A 21,817-nucleotide genomic window follows, 5' to 3' on the forward strand; every position below is an offset into this window, starting at 1 on the left:
GCTACTTTCTTGGCCCACGGAAAAATCTCAACTCCCTTACCTGGCATTGAAGGCCTACAGTTCTCTCTCCTCTTTTGTGTCCCAGCCATAACCTCCTTTTTCCTACAAACACCCCACTCCTACTTCTGCTTATAGAAATCCTGCCTGTGTCTGTTCTTCCATGAAGCTGCCATCAGAATCTTATTGCTCCCCCTATGTCTTTTAAAGTAGTGCTAATTTCACTATTATGGAAAGAAATCACTGAAGTGATGAAATAGCAGTTGTGCGTTTGGAGCAGAACACTGAAGTTGTCTGAGAAAACCAAAAAGGAAAAGGTGAATTCCAAACCTCCAAAATTCAGGACCCACTTTTGGGATTAACACCACAATTTATTTCCTGATGAAGAATGGTTATGAAATTTCACCTGCACGGTCCTGGCAACACTAATAAGAGACTTGGAAGAACAGAATAGCCACAGGGATGGATCCAGTAATTTGCTTGCCTTTTCCAAATGACTTGCAGGTGATTAAATACAGAATAAGAAGGAATTAAAGAGTCAAATGCCTAAGAGTCACCTGAGCTTTGTGGTTATTTCAAAATGCTTCCTTTGGAAGTCACATGAGAAGTTTGGCTTCTAATATCAGTTTCCATTTCATATCCTATTGACAAACTGCCCCTGCAGTCAACGTCTTAATACAGTAGAGTAGGAAAAGAGATTAAAAAAAAAAAATCCCTTGGCATTCTCTCCAGAACAGAATTTTTTGGAGGGGAGGGGTTGTTACACAGCCCTCTGCTCCTTCCTCCGTGCTTTGAAAGCAAACATAGAGGCCCTTTTCCTCTAAAGAATTTTGGGGCCACTTCAGTGCAAACTCATGACATAAATAGAGTAGTTAACAAAGGACATTAGGAAGTCCCTGCCTTCAAACAGCTGGGTCTTTGGCTTTTGCCCCAGAAATTCGTTTTCCTCCAGACCAGAGGAAACCAAAGTGAACGCTGTTGGGAGAAGATTTCACTCTGCCTCTGTTCTTACAAGCTGTGGGACCTACACTAATTACTTAGCCAGTTGCCTTGACCAAAACTGTCTTTAGGCGAGAGGTAAACTGACACCAAGTGCGCCACCTCCCAAGCCAGGTGATCACACAATCAAAGAGCAGAAGGTGTCAAAGAGGAATAAATTAGATTTTTCAAGGCCCTCCAGATAATGAGGGAGCCTGTGGTGGGCTCTGTTAATGCCCCATCTAGATCCGCTTTGCTGGCTGACTCACGAATTCTCTTCCCAGCTGTTATATATGTTAGTCGCTAATAACCCACAGCTGCCCCCTTCTGACAACTGTTCTTGGCTGATGGGGAGCTGCCTTCTGGGGAGGCTAAGCCCACCTACCCTCCCCCCTTTCAGTCTGCACCAATGGCTCACCAACGCAAGGGTTCAGAAAGACCTTGCCTCAATTAGTGACCAGTCTTGCGATGCGGTTTACATTCCAGAGCCAATGGAATCAGAAGGAAGCTCATCTCCCACTGAGACTACATCCTTGCCTAACTCTTCCCTGCCCTCTCCCTCCCTTCATTCCCTTTAACACTCCCTCGATGTATCCTATGCATCTGAATTCTGTCTCAAGCCCTGCTTCTCGGTGGTCCAGCTTAGAGAGTCGGTACCAGGAATGGTCCTAAGAAGCAGAGTCTAAGGATAGGATTTCAAGTGGTAGCTGGGATGCTGACAGCTGTGTGATGACCCTCACCTTGGGGGAGCTGGGTGGGAGAGAGGTAGATGGGGCTGCATTGGCTTATGCAATCTCTCTGGTGATTGAGGACGTGGGGGAAATAGTAATTTTTTAAACTGAAATTAGGTGGCCACTGATGCTTGAAAGAGGGAAAATGACTGCCTCTGGTCAATCCGTCATCAATATACAGCAAAGCCCGTGGGCCTGCTTAGGAGCCTGTTGTAACCACCACCTGCAGTCAGACAGCAGACCGTTCGTTCTGAGGACCAGGCTCAGGCTTACTTAAAATGAGCTGATCTTTAGAAATGGCCAACTCCTCAGCCATGGTTAATCCCCAACACCATAGTCTGGGCTCTGAGAAGGAACTAGGGATGAGAACCAAACAGTGGTAGAACTTCAGACTCCTCTGAACCTTTGGGACCTGTAGAAGTGGCCAACTCCCACCCTCCAATCTGAAGACTATGCAGAAGCTTCAAATGAGGCAGGTACCCTACAAAACAATGCATTTTCCAGGATCTGCCCCATAGCCGCTAGGCCAATCACTAACATTAGGCCTCAGGGACTTCCCTGGTGGTCCAGTAGTTAAGACTCTAGGCTTCCAACGCAGGGGAAGCAGGTTCAATCCCTGGTTGGGGAACTAAGATCCTACATGCTATGCGGCACAGCCTAAATAAATAAATAAAATTTTTAAATAAAATAAAATTAGGCTTCAGTATGGCCTACTTGGGGAAGTGTTGCAGGCTTGCTAAGGGAGGAATGGAATGAGCTTGCAGGACCATGCTAATATATACCAGCAGGAACTTTAAATAAGCCTCAAAATGGATCCCAATGGGCTAGATCAAGGGGCGGGAGTGGGGTTAAGGAAGGGTTTGTAGATATGGGCTCACTCTCCCATAATATAGGTCTAACACTTTGTCAAGGGCCCTGAGTGGACTGCTTCTGATACACCATATGGATGGTACTTGGCAAGAGAAGTGAGACACATTAAGTGAAGTCAAGATAATATGACTTCCATGGTAGATGAAGGAAGAGATCAACAGGCTCAGGGAAGTGAACCTGTTAGAACGGATGCTCCTAGCGGAATATATTTCATAAGAAGACCCGGAGGACACTCTGTTTACCAAGGCCATGAGAGGTGGGGGCACCACCAGCTTTGCTGAGAAACTCGGTGACGCCCAGTGGGATGTGTAAGCCAGGGCCGACAATAGGGGATGCTGTTACAGAACTGGGCTCTCTAGTAATGGGATCCTGGAGTGACAGAGGCTGGGTGGCAGCACCTACCCATTCGAAGCAATGTGGGCATGATTTCTGTAGAGGGAAGCAGGGTCAGAATGACAGATGGGGGCACCTGACTTGCAGGGATCCATGGAGATGGCTGATAGGACATTGGACTAGATAGGCGGTCAACAAAGGCCTAATATATGTAATCAAATACATATATGTGTGTGTGTGTGTATATATATATATATAATCTGGATTGCAGAAGACTGAAGTCAGCTGACCCAGTGGAAAGTCACAATCTCCTTCCCAGCTTCCCCACCTGAGCCAGTTCTCAGATCCAAAACACCCATTCAGTAAAAGAGAAGCCAGATCCACAGCAAATGTACACAGCAGTGATTTTCCAAATCCTTCCCAAAGAGACCTCTGACCATTTAATTTACTCGGGGAGCCATACACTGGGTTACAAAGAGCAATACTCAGGTATTTCCAGGCTACTGGATACAGAGTCCAAGTTAATGCAGACAGATGGGGATTTAAAGCACCCACAGGGATCCTTTTTGGCTAAGGGAGTAAGATCACCTTATTTGGGAAAGTAAAGAGGAAAGGCGAAATAGATATGCTCACCCAAAAGAAGTCGCTATTCATTTGGGACTTGCCATTCCACGGTTGCCAGGACCCTATTAAGTGAGGTTATAATCCTGATGACATCACAATGGTTGACTGGTAACCAGTCAGATCAACAGGATCTTTACAAGGCATTGGCTTAGGCCGTTTCTCACCCTGATAAGAAGCTGGAAATCTAGTTAAGCATATGTATTTATTATTGCTGTGTAATGAATTACCCACAAGCAAGCATTTATTTTCTCGCACAGTTTCTTTTTTTTTTTTTTTAATTTTATTTATTTATTTATGGCTGTGTTGTGTCTTCGTTTCTGTGCGCGGGCTTTCTCTAGTTTCGGCGAGTGTGGGCCACTCTTCATCGCGGTGCGTGGGCCTCTCGCTAACGCGGCCTCTCTTGTTGTGGAGCACAGGCTCCAGATGCGCAGGCTCAGTAGTTGTGGCTCATGGGCCCAGTTGCTCCGCGGTATGTGGGATCTTCCCAGACCAGGGCTCGAACGCATGTCCCCTGCATTGGCAGGCAGATTCTCAACCACTGCGCCACCAGGGAAGCCCCTTTCGCACAGTTTCTGAGGGTCAAGAATCTGAGAGTAGCAAAGCTTAGTGGTCCTAGCTCAGTCTTTCCTGAGGTTGCCATCCAGCAGTCGTCCTGGGCTGCAGTCATTTCAGGGTCCTGCTGGGGAAGAAGAATCTGTTCCAAACACGTTTCCGTGTCGCTGGCAGGCGCAGATGCTCCTCACCTGGGCCTTGCTCACAACACGGCAGCGTGTCTCCCCCAGAATGAGAGATGAGGGAGAGAGGGCAAGGTGGAAGTCACAGTATCTTTTAAACTCACCTTGGACATCTCAGACCATCAATTCTCCATATGCTAACGGTCATACGAACCAACCTTAGTACGGTGTGAGTGGGGCTTGAAAAGGGTGTGAAGACCAGGAAGCAGAGATCATTGGGGGCAATCCTGTAGGCCAGCTACCAACGTGAGGTACCCTCTCCCAAACTCCCACTCTCATCTGTCATTACTAGATGCCAACAGGTGGCTGGGGCTGTTGTGGTAAAAATAGAGGAATTAGTGACACGGTAGAATTGGAGACAAACTGGAGAAGACTGGATCCCAATGCGCCACTTGGACAACTTCCTTAACATCAGATGAGTAAGTACTCAGGAAAGATGATAAAATGTATACAACCCCCAGTTGTACACATTATACTAAGCACCTTATTAGTTATCTTCTATGATATAAATGTTTGTTTACTGATCCATGCAATTGAGACAGTATCTTCTAACTCCCCACCATATAGATGAGAAATTTCTACCTCTCCCCATCTCATTACTTCCAGACATGTATGGCTATACCACTGATTCTATTAAGGTTTATAGCACTTACCTCCTGTTGGGCAACCATAATCGTTTATGTAACGGGATGATTGATAAAGGTAGCTAGGAGAGACATCCTCTGAGGTTACTGATCTCTCCCCCATAACTGAGAGGTGACTTTGAAGTCCATGTGGATATTGGTGGGAAGGCTTCACATTGGGGGGCTTAGTGATGAGGAAGGTAAAGGAGAGACTGGGTAGGCATTTGTGCACACACACAGACACACACACCTAGATGTACACAGACGCACGCCTACACTGCCCAAAAGAGGGAGCCTTCCTCCGGGATGCCAGCCCCCACTCTGCGATCCCCACCCCTGCCACAAAGAAATTTCCATCTCTTTAGAGAGTTCCTCTTCGCCTCACCATGAAGAAAAAGCTATACTGTCCATGCAATATAGGTGGAGGAGGTGGGTGAAGGCCATCTATGCAGCCAATCGCCAATTGTTCAGTTACTGAGATTTCCGTCCTACTTCTTGTGTGACCCTGTCCCTGCTCCAGAAACTGTGACCTTGAGAACAATCTCTGCTCTGTCCCTCCCTCATGAATGCGTAAGTCATGGGTCTTGCTCATCGGCCTGGTCCCATAGGCTGCCGTGAGAGTGGCACGACTGAAGACTGAAAAGGAAGGCTGGGGTAGCTCTTGAAAGGCCCTGTGGGCCTTACAGAGGACTCTGAATTTTCTTCTAAGTGCAGTGGAAAGGCTGACCCATCACAACAGGGAACCAGTTCTCTTGCCACTCCTGTTTCTTTCTCCTGGTCTCCTTCTTTCTTTGAAACGTACTAAATTCATTCCTACCCCAGGGTGTTTGTACTTCCTTTCTCTCTCGGGACACCTCCCGGGTCCTAATACTGATGATGCCTTCTTATAATTCAAGTGACAGCTCAAAAGAGGCCTCTTCAGGCAGGTTTCCTCTGGTCCTGAAATCTGATGTGCTTCCTCACCCTCCTTTGCCCCACACCCTTCCTATCTCAGTGTCTCACTTGTCTTATGTGTCAACTTGTCTGGGCCATGGTGCCCAGATAGTTGGTCAAACATTATTCTAGATGTTTCTATGAGAGTGTTTTGGGATGAGATTAACATTTAAATCAGTGGACTTTGAATAAAGCAGCTGGCCCTCCATAATCTAAGTGGGCCTCACCCAAACAGTCGAAGGCCTGAATAGAGCAAAAAGATTGACTTGAACCTTCAGACGCATCAAAACATCATTTCTTCCCTAGGTCTCCAGCATACCAGTGAACTCTGCAAAGTTTGGAGTTGCCAGCCTCCATAATTGCATGAGACAATTTCTTTTTTTTTAATTTTTTTTTGAATTTTATTTTATTTTTATACAGCAGGTTCTTATTAGTTATCTATTTTATACATATTAGTGTATATATGTCAATCCCAATCTCCCAATTCATCATACCATCACCCCCACTCCCTCCCGCCACTTCCCCCTCTTCACACATCCCATTCGTTCTTTTTCTCTGGAGAACACTGACTACACAGATTTTGATACCAGGAGTTGTTCTAGAGGAGAGGAAACTTAAGGGTGAGTTTTCTGAGTTGGCTCCGGGCTTTCTGGAATTGGCTCTCTAATTAAATTAGGTTGAAAGACTAGTGACTATTTCTTTTTCCTATCTTTTTTTTTTCTTTTTATGTTCCAAATAGGTTTTATTTTTTCTTGCTTATTCCTTGAATAGACCTTACTTTGAAGGACAGCCCACAGATTTTTCTGATAGACTAGACACATAGTATGTAAGAGAAATCAAACTTGAATGTTATGTTTTGCCTGAGAAATCATAAGTTTGGAGTTTCTATCAAGGAAGAGGTTTACAGGCAACCCTATTGAGTTAAGATAGTCTAGTATGGTAGTGTATCTGAAGCATGACACATGGAATGAAGAGATTATGGAAGGGTTATAAGTTTTTTTTTTAGATATCAAGGCCTAGGACATAGGAGTAAATGGCTAAAATTAGGGTAAAACTGAGAGAACCTTGGGCCACAGGAACCATGTTTATCACGAATATAAATTAACTCCATCTTCTAATTTTCCTAAGTCTTACTAAGACTGTATCACTTCTCAGCTGCTTTTTCACACAAAGTTACTGTGACTCAGGCACTTGCCTCACAAATATTCAAATTCGTGCCTCTGCAAAATTACAGATAACTTCAGGACATCTCTCAAAGTTCTTCATCCATAATGAACAACCACAGTGTTGCCTGTCACCAGTACCCATGTTCCTCTTGCCTGAAATACCCTTGCTATTCCTTCAAGCCACTTCTCCCATTAAGTCTTTCTAAAAAAAATCCACTCATTCCTTCTGTTATTGTTCTTACCACACTAGAATTTACTTAACTGCTTACTGGCCAAATAGTTGGAAAGGATAATCAATTTAAGAAAAATTGCCCAAGTCAAAAGAGATTGTATTCATTTTAAAAATATCACATATGAGTCTGGCCTCTTGCAGTTTCTGTAGCTGGATCACTCAGAACTTATTCATCAACCTGTTGAACGGTTCTTTTTTCAGAAACATAGATACCATCCAAAAATGTTCTGATATCCGTGTTTTTAACTGTTGTGGCTTTTGCTGAATCAAGGCAGCTGAATTTGACACAAGTTCAATGTCGTTTCCTTCAAGAATCAACTCATCTTTCCGGGCTTGAGATACTGAACAAGCAACACCTGGCCTCATCCGAACCCTGCAGATGTATTTTTCACTCCCAAAATCTTGGATTTCTACAAGAGAACCATTTTCCTGAATAACAACATTGATGGGTAAATGAGAATACGCAGAACTCATCTTGTAACTGAAGCCCAGTGTAACACCCTTGATCACGTTCTGTACATGACTACAGATAGTACGAACAGTCACCAGTTCCTTTCTATTCTCCCATCATGTGTCAACCCGGAGCCTCTTCTTTTTCTTTCCAAGGAGACCGAGTTCTCCACTGATGTGATTGAAGTCCCTCTGCTGGGTGCCTCTGGGGCCCTTCACAATAACTGGGCGTCCGTTCAGAGTAATGTCGACATTTTCTGGAATGTCGACAGTCTGATTGCTGAGAATGGTCTTCATTCTCACCTCGAAATAGATGTGGCAAAGAGTAGTGGCTCTGTTTCTAGAGGTACACGGCGTGATGTGGCAAAAGAGATACAGAAAATATCACCACTGGATACTCTTAATCAAACACTTATAAGAAGCAAGGATCTGGGTGACCTTGTATATGATACCTTAAAACATTTTGTTAAATTAACAAGTATAATGAGATTGACTGGTGACTCCTAATGTCACTGGACAAAGGGGAAAGAAAAGGATGAGCTTTTACAGATTTGATTTTAACTGACGTGGAAGTTCTGTGTCTGCCTTGAAAGAAGAGATCCTTGGGACTTCCCAAGGATCCAGTAGTCCAGTGGTTAAGACTCCGTGCTTCCAGTGCAGGGGGCGTGGGTTCGATACCTGGTCGGGGAAGTGAGATCCTACATCTTATTTACCTGAATGGTTTATCATGAACTGGGTGTTCTTTGACCCAACAAGCCATAAAGTTGGGCATGCGCAGAAGCACTGCATCACCAAATGGAAGTGAGATCATGCCCAGGCAGACCCTGAAGGCACACATAATTTACATGAAGAAGTGGCTCAAATGTTCACGGTTCCCACTCCTGCTACAATACCCTCTCTCTCCACGCCTACGAGTATGGCCTTATGGAGAGTTGCCTATGATCAGAGCATATACAAAGGAAGGGAAGACTCGGGCCTGGTTTCCAGATGCTTCTGCACAGTATGCAGGCGCCACCCACAAGTGGGCAGCTGTAGCACCACGGCCCCTCTCTGGGACATCCCTGAAGGACATGGTGAAGGGGAATCCTCCCACTGAGCAGAACTTTGAGCAATGTATCTGGTTATTCATTTTGCTTGTGAGGAGAAGTGGCCAGATGTGATTATATACCGATTCATGGGATGTGGCCAATGGTTTGGTTGTACGGTCAGGGACTTGGAAGGAATGCAAGTCTATAACTGATGACAGGGAAGTCTGGGGAAGAGATATGTGGATACACGTCCCTGGATGGGTGAAAAAGGTGAAGATATTTTCGTCCCAAGTGAATACTCACCAAAGGATTTTTTTTTTTTTTAATAAGGCCGCACTGTGTGACATGTGGGATCTTAGTTCTCTGACCAGGGATTGAACCCTCGCCCCCTGCAGTGGAAGAGTGGTGTCCTAACCACTGGACCTCCAGGGAAGTCCCTCAGCAAAGGATTTTAATAATCAAGTCAATAAGATGAACCATTCTGTGGATACCAGTCAGCCTTTTCCCCCAGTTGCCCCTGTAATCACCCAATGGGCAAAGTGACCATGGTGGCAGGAATGGAGGTTATGGGTGGGCCCAGCAACATGGGCTTCCACTCACCAAGACTACAGCCACTGCTGAGGGCCCAATCAGCCATCAGCCGGGACCAACACTGAACCCCCAATATGGCACCATTCCCTCGGGGTAATCAGCCAGCTACCTGGTGGCAGGTTGATTATATTAGACCACTTCCATCATGGAAGGGGCAGTATTTTGTTCTTACTGGACTAGACACTTACTCTGGGTAGAGATTTGCCTTCCCTGCATGCAATTATTCTGCCAAAACTACCATCTGGACTTACAGAATGCTTTATCCACTGAAATGGTATTCTACACAGCTTCTGATCAAGGAACTCACTTTCCAGCAAGTGAAGTGCAGCAATGGATCTATGCTCATGAAATTCTCTGGTCTTACCATGTCCCCTACCTTCCTGAAGCAGCCGGCTTGTCAGAACAGTGAAATGGCCTTTAAAAATGTTGTTTTATTTTATTGAAGTATAGTTGATTTACAGTGTGTGTTAATTTCTGCTGTACAGCAAAGTGATTCAGTTACACATATATGATATATGTGAGTTAATATTTGTATATATATGAGTTAATATTTGTATATATATATGAGTTAATATTTGTAAAAGCACATAGAACTGTGTGCATGAGGCTGACACAGTTCTCAGTAAACATTATATGCATATAAAATAAGGCTTCTGCAACTTTCACTGTGTTTTAATTAATTAATTAATTTATTTATTTATTTTTGGCCACACTGCATGACTTGCAGGATCTTAGTTCCCTGACCAGGGACTGAACACATGCCCTTGGCAGTGAAATCGCAGAGTCCTAACCACTGGACCGCCAAGGAATTCCCCACTGTGTTGTTTTAAATGTCCATGATAAGACAAGTATATCTAGTTGATTCATTCTAGCTTTTCTATAATATTTGTTTGCATATATGTTTATTTCCTTACTGATGGCTATTAGGCTATTTTTGTATTTGTTGTTACAAACAATGTTGCAATAAGTATCTTTATACACATATCCTTAGGCACAGATAGGGGTGTCTAAAGGGAACCAAGAGGGGAATTATTATCTTCAGAATATATTTTAAAATTTATTTGTTATTTATTTGGCTGTGCTGGGTCTTAGTTGCGGCATGTGGGATCTAGTTCCCCAACCAGGGATCGAACCCGGGCCCCCTGCATTGGGAGCGTGGAGTCTTAGCCACTGGACCACCAGGGAAGTCCCAAAGAGGGGAATTAACTACTGGATATTGGGTGTGCACCATTTCAGCTTCACTCAATATCCCTAAATAGCTCTTTAGCGATGTATGATGGTTCCTTTTCTCCATATCCTCACCAACTCTCGGTATCAAAAACTCCAATGTTTGCAAATGATAGTTTGAAATGATATTTCATTGTTTAACTTACACTTACCTGTAACTAGTGAAATGTTTGTATCTTTTCCTATGTTTATTGGCCATTAGGGGTTCCTTTTTGGTTACCTGTATGTTTAATATTGCATCTTTATATGTATCATGTTTCTATTTATTATTTATTTATTTATTTGATTTTTTTTTTGCGGTATGCGGACCTCTCACTGTTGTGGCCTCTCCCGTTGTGGAGCACAGGCTCCAGACGCGCAGGCTCAGCGGTCATGGCTCACGGGCCCAGCCGCTCCGCGGCATGTGGGATCCTCCCGGGCCGGGTCATGAACCCGTGTCCCCTGCATCGGCAGGCGGACTCCCAACCACTGCGCCACCCGGGAAGCCCTATTTATTTTTTTATTAATTTGTAGGCAGCCTGGATATATTCTGGATATGGAATAAAAGTTGACTCTCAGGTTTCAGGCTTGGACAAGTGGGTGGACTGTGTGCTAATTTAAATGGATGGAGAAGGGTAGTAGAAAAGAAGTTTTAGGAGGAATATCAAGAGTTCACGTTCAGACAAATTTGAGATGCTTTTAAGCCATCCAAGAGAACAAGTCTGTGTTGCAGAGATACATTTGGGAGTTGTCAGGTTATAGATGGTATGTAAAGTGATAGCGGTACACGTGGTTATCTCCTGACAGAATTTGGAGTGACATGACAAGAGCCCTACAGAATTACACATTTGGAGAAGGAGGATCCAGAAGGGGATATTGAGATGAAGGGCCAGTAAAATAGAGAAAAACTAAAATTGTGTGATATTATGGAAGCCAAGAGAGGAACGTGCTTTTTTTCTTCCAATTTTTGCCTACATGTGGTTTCATTGCAGGGATGTACCCAAATTGCTCTTCTATTTGGAATTTGGATTATTTCAGTGCTTTTTAAATTATAAATTACACTTTGATGGACATTCTTGTATTTATCTTTTTTCACCACTCTATTTCCTTTGGATATACACCTATATATATAGGTGGAAGGGTATGCTTATTTAAAGCTTTTAACTATAAATTGCAGGTCATCTTCTAGAAAGATTTCTTTCATTCTATTCTGACCAGAATGAGTTTGTTTGTTTTTTTTTTTCTCCATTCTGGTGGTGGTGGAAAAGTGGTGAGAACCAGATAATGCATACCAATATTTTTAATGGTTGCAAAGTGTGCCATTGTATTGATATTTGTAATTTATTTAACCAGTTATATTGCCTGTTTTGGGTATTATAATTAGTGTTGCAATTAATAACTTTTTAAGCTAAATCTTTTTGCTCATTCTTTTTTAAAAAATTAATTAATTAATTAATTTTTGGCTGTGTTGGGTCTTCGTTGCGGTGCGCGGGCTTCTCATTGTGGTGGCTTCTCCTGTTGCGGAGCACGGCCTCTAGGCACGCCGGCTTCAGCAGTTGTGGCACTTGGGCTCAGTAGTCGTGGCGCACGGGTTTAGTTGTTCTGTGGCATGTGGGATCTTCCCAGACCAGGGCTCGAACCCATGTCCCCTGCATTGGCAGGTGGACTTTTAACCACTGCACCACCAGGGGAGTCCCATCAAATTCTTTTAAAAAAATATTTATTCATTTATTTTTGGGTGCGTTGGGTCTTCGTTGCTGCGCGCGGGCTTTCTCTAGTTGCGGCGAGCAGGGGCCACTCCTCGCTGTGGTGCACGGGCTTTTCATTGCAGTGGCCTCTCTTGTTGTGGAGCACGGGCTCTAGGTGCACGGGCTTCAGTAGTTGTGGCACATGGGCTCAGTAGTTGTGGCTTGCGGGCTCTAGAGTGCAGGCTCAGTAGTTGTGGCACACAGGCTTAGATGCTCCACAGCATGGTGGATCCTCCCAGACCAGGGCTCGAACCCGTGTCCCCTGCATTGGCAGGCAGACTCTCAACCACTGTGCCACCAGAGAAGTTCAAATAAAATTCTTAAACAATACCATTTTTGCACATCGCACTGGGGTTGAGGCCCCAAATCTGAAAGGCTTTTCTTTTTTTTTTTGGCCGAGCCACGTTGCTTGCGGGAGCTTAGTTTCCCAACCAGGGATGGAATTTAGGCCAGGGCAGTGAAAGCGCCAAGTCCTAACCACTGGACCGCCAGGGAACTCCCCCAAACGCTTTTTATTCCAGCTATGTTATCTAATCTGCGATCTAAGAATCAACTTCCAACAGCATTGTGTCAGCGACCAAGTCTTCAGAGACATCGCCACAGGGCAAAGAGGATTTTTGCAGCCAATGGCTTCAAACCACCGTTGGTCCAGTGTGGCCATGGGATCACTTGGAAAAGCCTGTCTCAGGTTTGTGAAAGTCGTCTCAAAACCAGCGGAATTTTTATTAGGCTGATTCACTCTGGAATCTATTTGGCATTTCTCGTTTTGCTGTGGCCTAACGGTTCACCAAAATACGTTCAGTTCTCCTTGAGACGAGTCTTGCAGATGCTTTTGATTTTTAAAAAAAAATAAATGACAAATGAACAGTCACCGCTGTATCCGCAAAAAGTAAACATTTGGATCAGCGTCCCTGCAGACATCCGATTCTTACACTAGCACCCGAGTCTTGGCGTGAGAAGTGAGAGCGCTGACTCGTCGGGTGTTCAGGTCTCGAGGATAGTGGGGCTTAACCGCAGGGAGTAAAGGCCGGGGTTGACCCCACGTGGGGGCCACCCAATTCCTCCCGCAACGCCGCGCCAGCCGCCGCCCGCAGAGCAGCCCACCACGCGCCAGCAGCTGGCGAGCGCCGGCACGGGACCAGCCGCCCTCCTCGAAGGGGAAGGGGCGGGGCGGTGGCATGCGGCAGGGCCCGCCCCCTCAAGCGCCCGGGGGGCGGGCAGGTCTTCCGCCTTCCGAGGGGCTACTTCCGGATCCGGTGGCGGCAGCTGGGAATAAACAGGGAGGCGGCGCTTGGGTGGCGGGAGGGCTAGCTTGCAGCCCGCGCGCGGCGGGCGATGCTGGGGGGCATCTCGGGGGCCCGAGAGCGCGAGGCGGAGGGCGACGCGGCAGGGGCTGTGCCTGCGCCGCCTGCCATCGACTTCCCGGCCGAGGGCTCGGACCCCAAATATGATGGTGAGGGACCCGGAATGCGGCGGCGGCGGCGGCGGCGGCCCTCCCCGCCCCCGTCCACCTTCATTCCCGTGGCGGGCAGGTAGCTGCGAGGTTCGGCCCAGGACCTGGACAAATTCGTCTGGATCCGGGCTTGAACCGGGACCCAGCGGTGCCGTATGGGGGCGGCGGGCGGGCCGTCTGGGTTAGGTGAACTCGTGTTGAAACAGGTGTCTGCAGCTCGGTCGATCGTTTACATTTCTGTATTTCCTCCGTGGACTCGGGGCTGCGGACGTGCTGGACTGTTTTACAGCACCTGAGCCCCGGGGTGTTGTCGGGCGATGAGCTTGAACTTTGTAAACTACTGGAATGGAACTCTGCAGACCCTATGCGCTGAACAGTTTGGGTTAAGAGTTTTAATTTGTAGCTTCTCTTGTCTTTTGCTTCACTAATCGCGTAGCTAAAGACTTCTCATAGTGAGGCAGTATGGACATCATCCTCTTCGGTTAAAACAAAACGCCCGAGTTTTCTTGAGGCTTTTGGTTTCTAGGAGATAGGGCTAAGTCGGCAAAGTCAGTCAAGTTATTCATAAAACGAGAGGTACTTACAGCATTGAGTCTAACCAGTTCAGAGTATCTAATGTTTTAATGAAAGTGCAATTGGCTCTTTAGCTGCAACCAGTTGTTTTGGCAAAAAGAAATTTTTTTTTTTAATTGAACATGAGCGTGATTTGGAGAACTTTTCCAGACTTGCAGTTGGTATCAGAAGGGAGGGAGGTTTCATGTGGACAGTCTACCCTGTAACATTTGTAGTTGGCTAAGCCCTTGCAGACATCAACATAAGGATTGGGAGTGAGCATTACAGCATATAATTATGAGCAGAACTAAGATTAAATAGGGGCCAAAATCGAGAGAGTCTGGTATGTAACGTCTGCTCAGTTTAGATATTGGACAACTAAAAATAGGGGAGTGGGGAAAGCATGTATTTAAAAAGTAAATATATTGATGGTGGTAGTATAGGTATCGATATTCTGTAACCCAGTAGCAACAAATATCCCAAGTTCTCAGAATGTGGTCGTTTTTTTTTTGCTTAGTGGATGAACACTTAAGAAAAATTGAATTATAGTTAATTTACAATGTTGTGTTAGTTTCAGGTGTATAGCAAAGTGGTTCAGTTATACATATGCATATATATTCTTTTTCAGTTTCTTTTCTATTATAGGTTATTACAAGATGTTGAATATAGTTCCCTGTGCTATACAGTAGGTCCTTGTTGTTTACCTATTTTATATATAGTAGTGTGTATGGACTTTAATTAATTAATTTTTTGGGTGCGTCGGGTCTTAGTTGCGGCATATGGGATCTTCTTGTTGCGGCACGTGGGCTTCTCTCTAGTTGTGGCGTGTGGGTTTTTTCTCTCCAGTTGTAGCACACAGGCTCCAGGGTTCAGTGGGCTCTAGTTGAGGCACGCGGGCTTAGTTACTCTGCGGCACGTGGGATCTTAGTTCCCTGTCCGAGGATCGAACCCACGTCCCTTGCATTGTAAGGTGGATTCTTTACCACTGGACCACCAGGGAAGTCCCTGTATGGCCACTTTTAAAATAAAATTGTGCCATAAAAAATGAATACATTGGTTCAAGGAGGTTTTTACTATGTGGTAGTTCGAATAGAATGATTACAGAGAATACACGTTAAGTTGAAGGATGAAACAAATATTAACATGTTGTAGGGATTTAAAGGTGCAAGCCGAGTCGAAAAGGTCTTAATTTATTCCTTAAATTCTTTGATTTTCATCCTTATTACTACCTACAATTCTTGAGCTTAAAGAGAAACAAAAACAGACTGTGAGGGCGATTTAAGTAGGCCCTTAGCACAGGACAGTTGTAAGCTAACTACTTTTTAATGGGCAAACTGATTTTTTCCACGTGTCATATTATAGCAGCTCAATGATGCGTAAAGCATTATGTCATAGAAGTCCCAGCGGTAAACAGGCAAGTCTGTCTGTTCTGTAACACTGTGATAAGGTTTTCTGCAAACCGAAGATTATTCTCGAAGGGAGTGATCGTCGATAAGCTTCTAAAAATTTCCTCCTCCTTTGGTTACTAATAATACTGCCGCATTTACGTATTGCCTTTTCTTCCAAAGAAGCCCAGAGTGTCCAGACATACTTTATCTTTTTATATGAAAAGTTAGGTCTGTGAGAAATGTAGTTTCATTTCTAGACTTCAAACAGTAGGTAGACGATTTCTCGACCGTCGTCTGTATTGATGTGAGGAGGTCACTCTGCCCGCCAATGGTAGTGTCAGAAAAGTTGCAGCCTAGATGTAAGTAACACCTGTGTTCTTTAGCAACTCATCCTGTAGGGAGTCTCCTGGAGCCAACATCAGCCTTTGATCAGAGTTTCTGCATGTTTCTTTTTTCCTGTGGAACAGCACAGCGTTAGAAGGAGGGCCGACAGTAAGCCCATTGTCAGACTCATTCATTTTCCTTCTTTCATCTGACACAAATGTTTTTACCTCAGATTAATTCTACAGGTTCTTTAATTTAATAATGGACCATTTGGATCATACTTCCCTCAGGAGGTTGAATCAGTTCATCCCTTTCCTGTTTGTTTTACTCCCCTCCTTCTTGGCAGAATTCTAGAACTCTAATGCACATCGGGTTTAGATACCATTTCCTACTCTTTAATAAGAGAACTTGACCTCACCTTTCCTTTTCGCCACTTAACCTCTTCCTTTTCTCTTGACCAGAACTGTGAAATGGGAAGCTTTTAGCCTCAGCCTTCATTTCCTTTCAGTTTTACTCCTTCCTGCATTTGGGTGTCTGTCCATTGGTCTTTTTAAAGTTGTCATTTTCTTGATTTATTAGGTTCAGTTAACTCCACTGAGCAACCATTCTTTTTTGTGTTTTATTAAAAAGTAGATTTTCTCATTGTAGAAAATAGGAGGGTATAAAAATAGGAAAGTGTAGGGTTTCCCTGGTGGCGCAGTGGTTGAGAGTCCGCCTGCCGATGCAGGGGACACGGGTTCGTGCCCCGGCCCGGGAAGATCCCACGTGCCGCGGAGAGGCTGGGCCCGTGAGCCATGGCCGCTGAGCCTGCGCGTCCGGAGCCTGTGCTCCGCAACGGGAGAGGCCACAACAGTGAGAGGCCCGCGTACCGCAAAAAAAAAAAAAAAAATTAGGAAAGTGTAGAAGCAGAAAACCCTCCCCAAAAAATCTCACCACTGTTGACAATTCAGTACTTAAAAATTTTTTTCACATTACAGAGTATGTTAAAAATGTGGAAAAGCATGAAGAAGAAAATTAGAAAAACCATAATCTCATAGCCCAGAGATTACTGTTTGTCATTTAAATATACAAACATTACATTTTGGCTTAGCTAGAGACAATTTTTTGGGTGAATTTTGCATTTAAAACTGTTTGTCAAAGAAAGGTATTCTGAATGGATTCAAGATTTCTGTCTGATTTCGTCGTCCAGATAAGTTAAAAATTTAGAGAAGTCATGTGCAAAATTTAAAGGCATAAAGGAAGAAGAGGGGAAAGTGTATATATTCACGTCTCTGAGGAGAACTCACTGCTAATAATTTGGTGTATTCATTTGCAAATATTTCCTGAGAGTTGCTGTATGCCAGGTAGATGCCTAGATATGAAGGATCAAACAGGCAGACTATAAAACAGCTGCTCACTGTAATTTCACTCTTTGTAGCCTCTTTCATTGAAAACACAGGGGGCAGAGATTTCTGTCTGTTTTGATGTTTCCATTCTTTTTTTGTGTGTGTACATTTATATAGATATAGAATAAATATATTTTAAAATCGTGATTGTAAAAGTTTTATGTTGCTTTTTATTTTTATTTTTTGGCCATGCCTTGCGGCTTGTGGGATCTTAGTTCCCCGACCAGGGGTTGAACCCAGGCCCCGGTAGTGAAAGCTCAGAGCCCTAACCACTGGACCACCAGGGAATTACCTTATGTTGCTTTTTAAATGTGAACTTTTATTAGCATTTTCTTGTGACAAATTAGTCTTTAAGAACGTTATTTTAAGACCATCACATTCTGTACTATCATTTATTTAACCTTCGCTGTATTGGTGGAAAACAGATTTATCTTTTTTTTTACCATTAGAAATAATGATGGGTTTGACATGTGTATACATAAATCTTTGTTAATATCTGATTATTTCTTTAGAATAGACCCACAGAAGTAGGATTTGTTGGGTCAAAGAAAAATATTGAAAACAGTTTTGATATGTTTTGCTAAAATGATAACCAGAAAAGTTGCATTGGTTTGTATGAAGCTATCTCCCTCAGCTTCATTAGTGTTACTGTCTATGGCCTGCTTCTTTGACTTGATACAGGATTATTTATGATTGTCTTTCTATACACCATCATTTATAACAGCTACATAGTATTCTATTATATGTGTATAACTTGTTTAACAAATTTTTAATACTTTGTTATCCTGAACACCTTGTACATATATATTTGTTGTGCTTTGTTTAATTATTTCCTTGGTTTACATTTCCAAAAGTAAAGTTTTGCACACGTGAAATTCTACAGTGTATTGTCAAAGGTTGCAAACACCCCCTTGTGTTTGAAAGTATCTAGTTTTCTGTGCCCTTAACAATACCAAGGAGTCCAGGCTTTAAATAGTTACCAGTCTGATGGCAAACTCTTGTACTGTGGTTATTTTACTATGTATGTCATTACCCACTAGTTTTGTTAAGCCTATTTGAATTTTAATTGTGCTTCATTTTCTTACTAGCTTGTAAGAGTGCTTTATAAATTTTATTCCCTTTTTCTTGTCATGTACAGTAAAGGTATCTGTACTGTATCTGATTTTGTGATTCATATTTTAACTTTAAGATGTCTTTACATAGAGAAGTTTTTACATGGCCACATTTTCCATTCTTTTTCTTTCTCATATTCAGGCAATAAGTATTCATTTAAAATGAATAGCACATCTCCATTCATGCAGGTCTTTTTTGGGCCACCTACAGGTCGGAGAGGTGAATTGGTGAATGAAGTCTCGATTTCAAAACCTCTCTTCCAGGACCTTTAGTAGTTGATAGAGAAGCGTGGAATAAAATGTTTGGACTGGGGCTGATTTGAGAAGGTGTAGGATACCTGGGCTCTGTCTCCACAGGGCATTTCCAGCTGGGTCAGCGGCTCCTGAGTTTGAGCTCATCTTTCCTCCAACAGCCCCTCTTACCAGTTTTCACTCTTGTTAACCTCTCCTTCCTCTCATTCCTAGTGTTTTAAATCCTGACCCATCCATTTCTTTCTTGGTATCTCTGGGACCTGTCCTTTCCTCCACATTTCTGTCACTTACCTGCTTTATAGGCTCACCCTGAACTTCTTGTTGACTCTTTTTTTTAAAAATTTATTTTATTTTATTTTTTAAGTTCATTTTTGGCTGTGTTGGGTCTTCATTGCTGCGCGCAGGCTTTCTCTAGTTGCGGCGAGTGGGGGCTACTCTTCGTTGCCGTGCGCGGGCTTCTCATTGCTGTGGCTTCTCTTGTTGCGGAGCACGGGCTCTAGGTGCGCGGGCTCTAGAGCACAGGCTCAGTAGTTGTGGCGCGTGGGCTCAGTAGTTGTGGCTTACGGGCTCCAGAGCGCAGGCTCAGTAGTTGTGGCGCACGGACTTAGTTGCTCCGCGGCATGTGGGATCTTCCCGGACCGGGGATCGAACCTGTGTGCTCTGCATTGGCAGGCTGATTCTTAACCACTGTGCCACCAGGGAAGCCCCTTCTTGTTGACCCTTGCATGTCTCCTTCCAGGCTACCTATCACGTGTCCAGAACAGTTTCCTCAGACATGTTTCCTGCATTGTGTTTTTGGCCTGTTAAATAACGTATTAAACAGTGCGTGAGAACTTAACGACTGTCAGCTTTAAGTGCCAACTCAGCTGTCCGCTTGGTCTTGTTCAGTGGAAAGAGGATGGACTTGGGAGTCAGTCTGATCTGCCTGCTAACTTGTTCCTTAACCTCTCAATGAGATCAGTGTCTGCATCTGTAAAATGGGAATGGTAACATAGGGCGTTTTGGGAGGATTCGATGAGATTGTGCATATAAAACACCTGGTCCATAGTGTGTAGCTCAGAGTAAAGATTCCGTTCTTCCTCCCTTTCCCTTTCTTTGCTGCCAAACTTCTTTCTGCTTCTCGAAGGAAGGAAGCCATCCTGTTCCTGCTTCCTTGCTTGTTTGCTGGAATATTTATTTGTTTCTACCTTTGTACACATCATCCCTAACCAGCACTTCCTCCCTTCCTGAACTGGCATCTCTCTGCTAGTCCTTCCAGAATTCAACTCAAAACTCAATTCCAGAATGTCTGTCTTGATTAACCCCACTCACCATAACTACTGTTTTGCTTTTTATTTCCTTAAATTTAAATAGTGTGTTTTCCTAATTAGAATATGCTGTTTTGTCATTATGAGATATGTTTACCATTTCTTAAAATTTTTTTCCTTTTTTAATTTGCAGAATCTGATGTTCCCGCAGAACTCCAGGTGCTGAAAGGACCCCTACAGCAGCCGACCTTCCCTTTTTCAGTTGCAAACCAGCTGTTGCTGGTTTCTCTGCTGGAACACTTGAGCCATGTGCACGAACCAAACCTGCTTCATTCAAGACAGGTGTTTAAATGTTAGTAAGAATAAATTAACCTTGCTAAATAAAACTTGTAAAATTACTCTGTTGTTTAACGCTGTCAGAGAAGCAGCTGGTATATAAAAATTGGAAATAAGCCTTAGTAGTACATCCTGTAAATTTATTTTATGTTTTCCTTTGGGTAATTCCTTATGAATATCATCCCTGGGGACCCTGCAAAAGATTAATCACCACAAAATTGTGTGTATTTAAAAGGTAGTTCTTTTTGATTTTTAAGTGATAATTCATGCAATTTTCGAAGATCTGTTACGGTTTAGTTGGTGAACAGGTACATGAAAATCCCAGGTATTGATTCGGAACTTGTTTTTGCCCAGAGCCCTGAACGGTTGTGTTTTGTGTCGTTGAAGGAGACTGTTTTCCTCTACACATTGAATACTTCCGGCACCAAATGTGTGGGGCTTTCCTCCCACCCGGACCAGTTCTTCTGACACCAGCTGGGTGTCTTACAATTCACTTCCGACACTGTCTCCCTGGAGTTGGTGTCAGATCTGGCAGGTTAAGGGCTCAGTCCTACAAGACTGTCCTCATTTCAGATGCCAGTCGAAAGTAGGAGGTCCCTAGGTTCTCAGGTTACCCACACTTGTGTCTGACTTGGCTCCAAATTGGGGGTTCCCAGTGCCCCTCCTCAGGTTTGATAATTTGCTATAACAGCTCACAGTACTCAGGCAGACACTTACTTTTTAAAAAAAATAAATTTATTTATTTATTTTGGCTGTGTTGGGTCTTCGTTGCTGTGCGTGGGCTTTCTCTAGTTGTGGCGAGCCAGGGCTACTCTTCATTGCGGTGTGCGGGCTTCTCATTACGGTGGCTTCTCTTGTTGTGGAGCACAGGCTGTAGGCACGCGGGCTTCAGTAGTTGTGGCTTGTGGGCTCTAGAGCGCAGGCTCAGTAGCTGTGGTGCACGGGCTTAGTTGCTCCGTGACATGTGGGATCTTCCCGGACCAGGGCTCGAACCCGTGTCCCCTTTATTGGCAGGCGGATTCTCAACCACTGCGCCACCAGGGAAGCCCAAGACACTTAATTATGCTTACCAGTTTATTATAATAAAGGATATGATAAAGAATACAGAGGCACACAGGGTGAGGTCCTGAGGGTCCAGAGTGCTCTACCTTCTGTCCCCACAGAGTTTGGGTTCCCCACCCTCCTGGCAAGTGGATGTGTCCACCCACCTGGTACTTTAGGGATTTTTTATTGAGGCTTCATCACGTTGGTATGCTTGATTATTAACTCAGTCTCCAGCCCTTCTTCCCTCCCTGGAAGATGGGGGCGTGAAGTGGAAAGTTCTCAGCTTCTAATCAAGGCTTGGTCTTTCTGGGGACCAGCCCCCATCCTGAAGTGACCTAGGGGCTCCAGCCACCAGTCATCTCATTAGCATACAAAAAGACTCATCACTGGAGACTCCAAGGCTCTGAGAAGCTCTTATGTCAGGAACTGAGGTCAGAGACCAAATATTAAGACAAAAGATGCTCCTAATACCCCTATCAC

The 21,817-nt window shown here is 44.2% G+C and overlaps 1 protein-coding gene and 1 pseudogene across 1 annotated transcript in view; one reads left to right on the top strand and one right to left on the bottom strand.

Annotated features, from left to right (window-relative positions):
- Positions 1-7,207: 7,207 nt before the first annotated feature.
- Positions 7,208-7,988, bottom strand: LOC111181887 (large ribosomal subunit protein uL6 pseudogene; annotated as a pseudogene).
- A 5,515-nt stretch (positions 7,989-13,503) lies between these two features.
- EIF2AK1 (eukaryotic translation initiation factor 2 alpha kinase 1) overlaps positions 13,504-21,817 on the top strand; it is a 30,210-nt gene continuing 21,896 nt past the window's right edge. Inside the window, 2 exon segments of the mRNA XM_022587693.3 lie at positions 13,504-13,697; positions 20,151-20,309. Of these exon segments, the coding sequence (XP_022443401.3) occupies positions 13,580-13,697; positions 20,151-20,309 (277 nt within the window). The 5' untranslated portion in view covers positions 13,504-13,579.

Source organism: Delphinapterus leucas, chromosome 15, assembly GCF_059928025.1.
Source record: "Delphinapterus leucas isolate spDelLeu-1000000601 "Yukka" chromosome 15, BTC_Dleu_Yukka2, whole genome shotgun sequence".
In the NCBI taxonomy this organism is placed as follows: domain Eukaryota; kingdom Metazoa; phylum Chordata; class Mammalia; order Artiodactyla; family Monodontidae; genus Delphinapterus; species Delphinapterus leucas.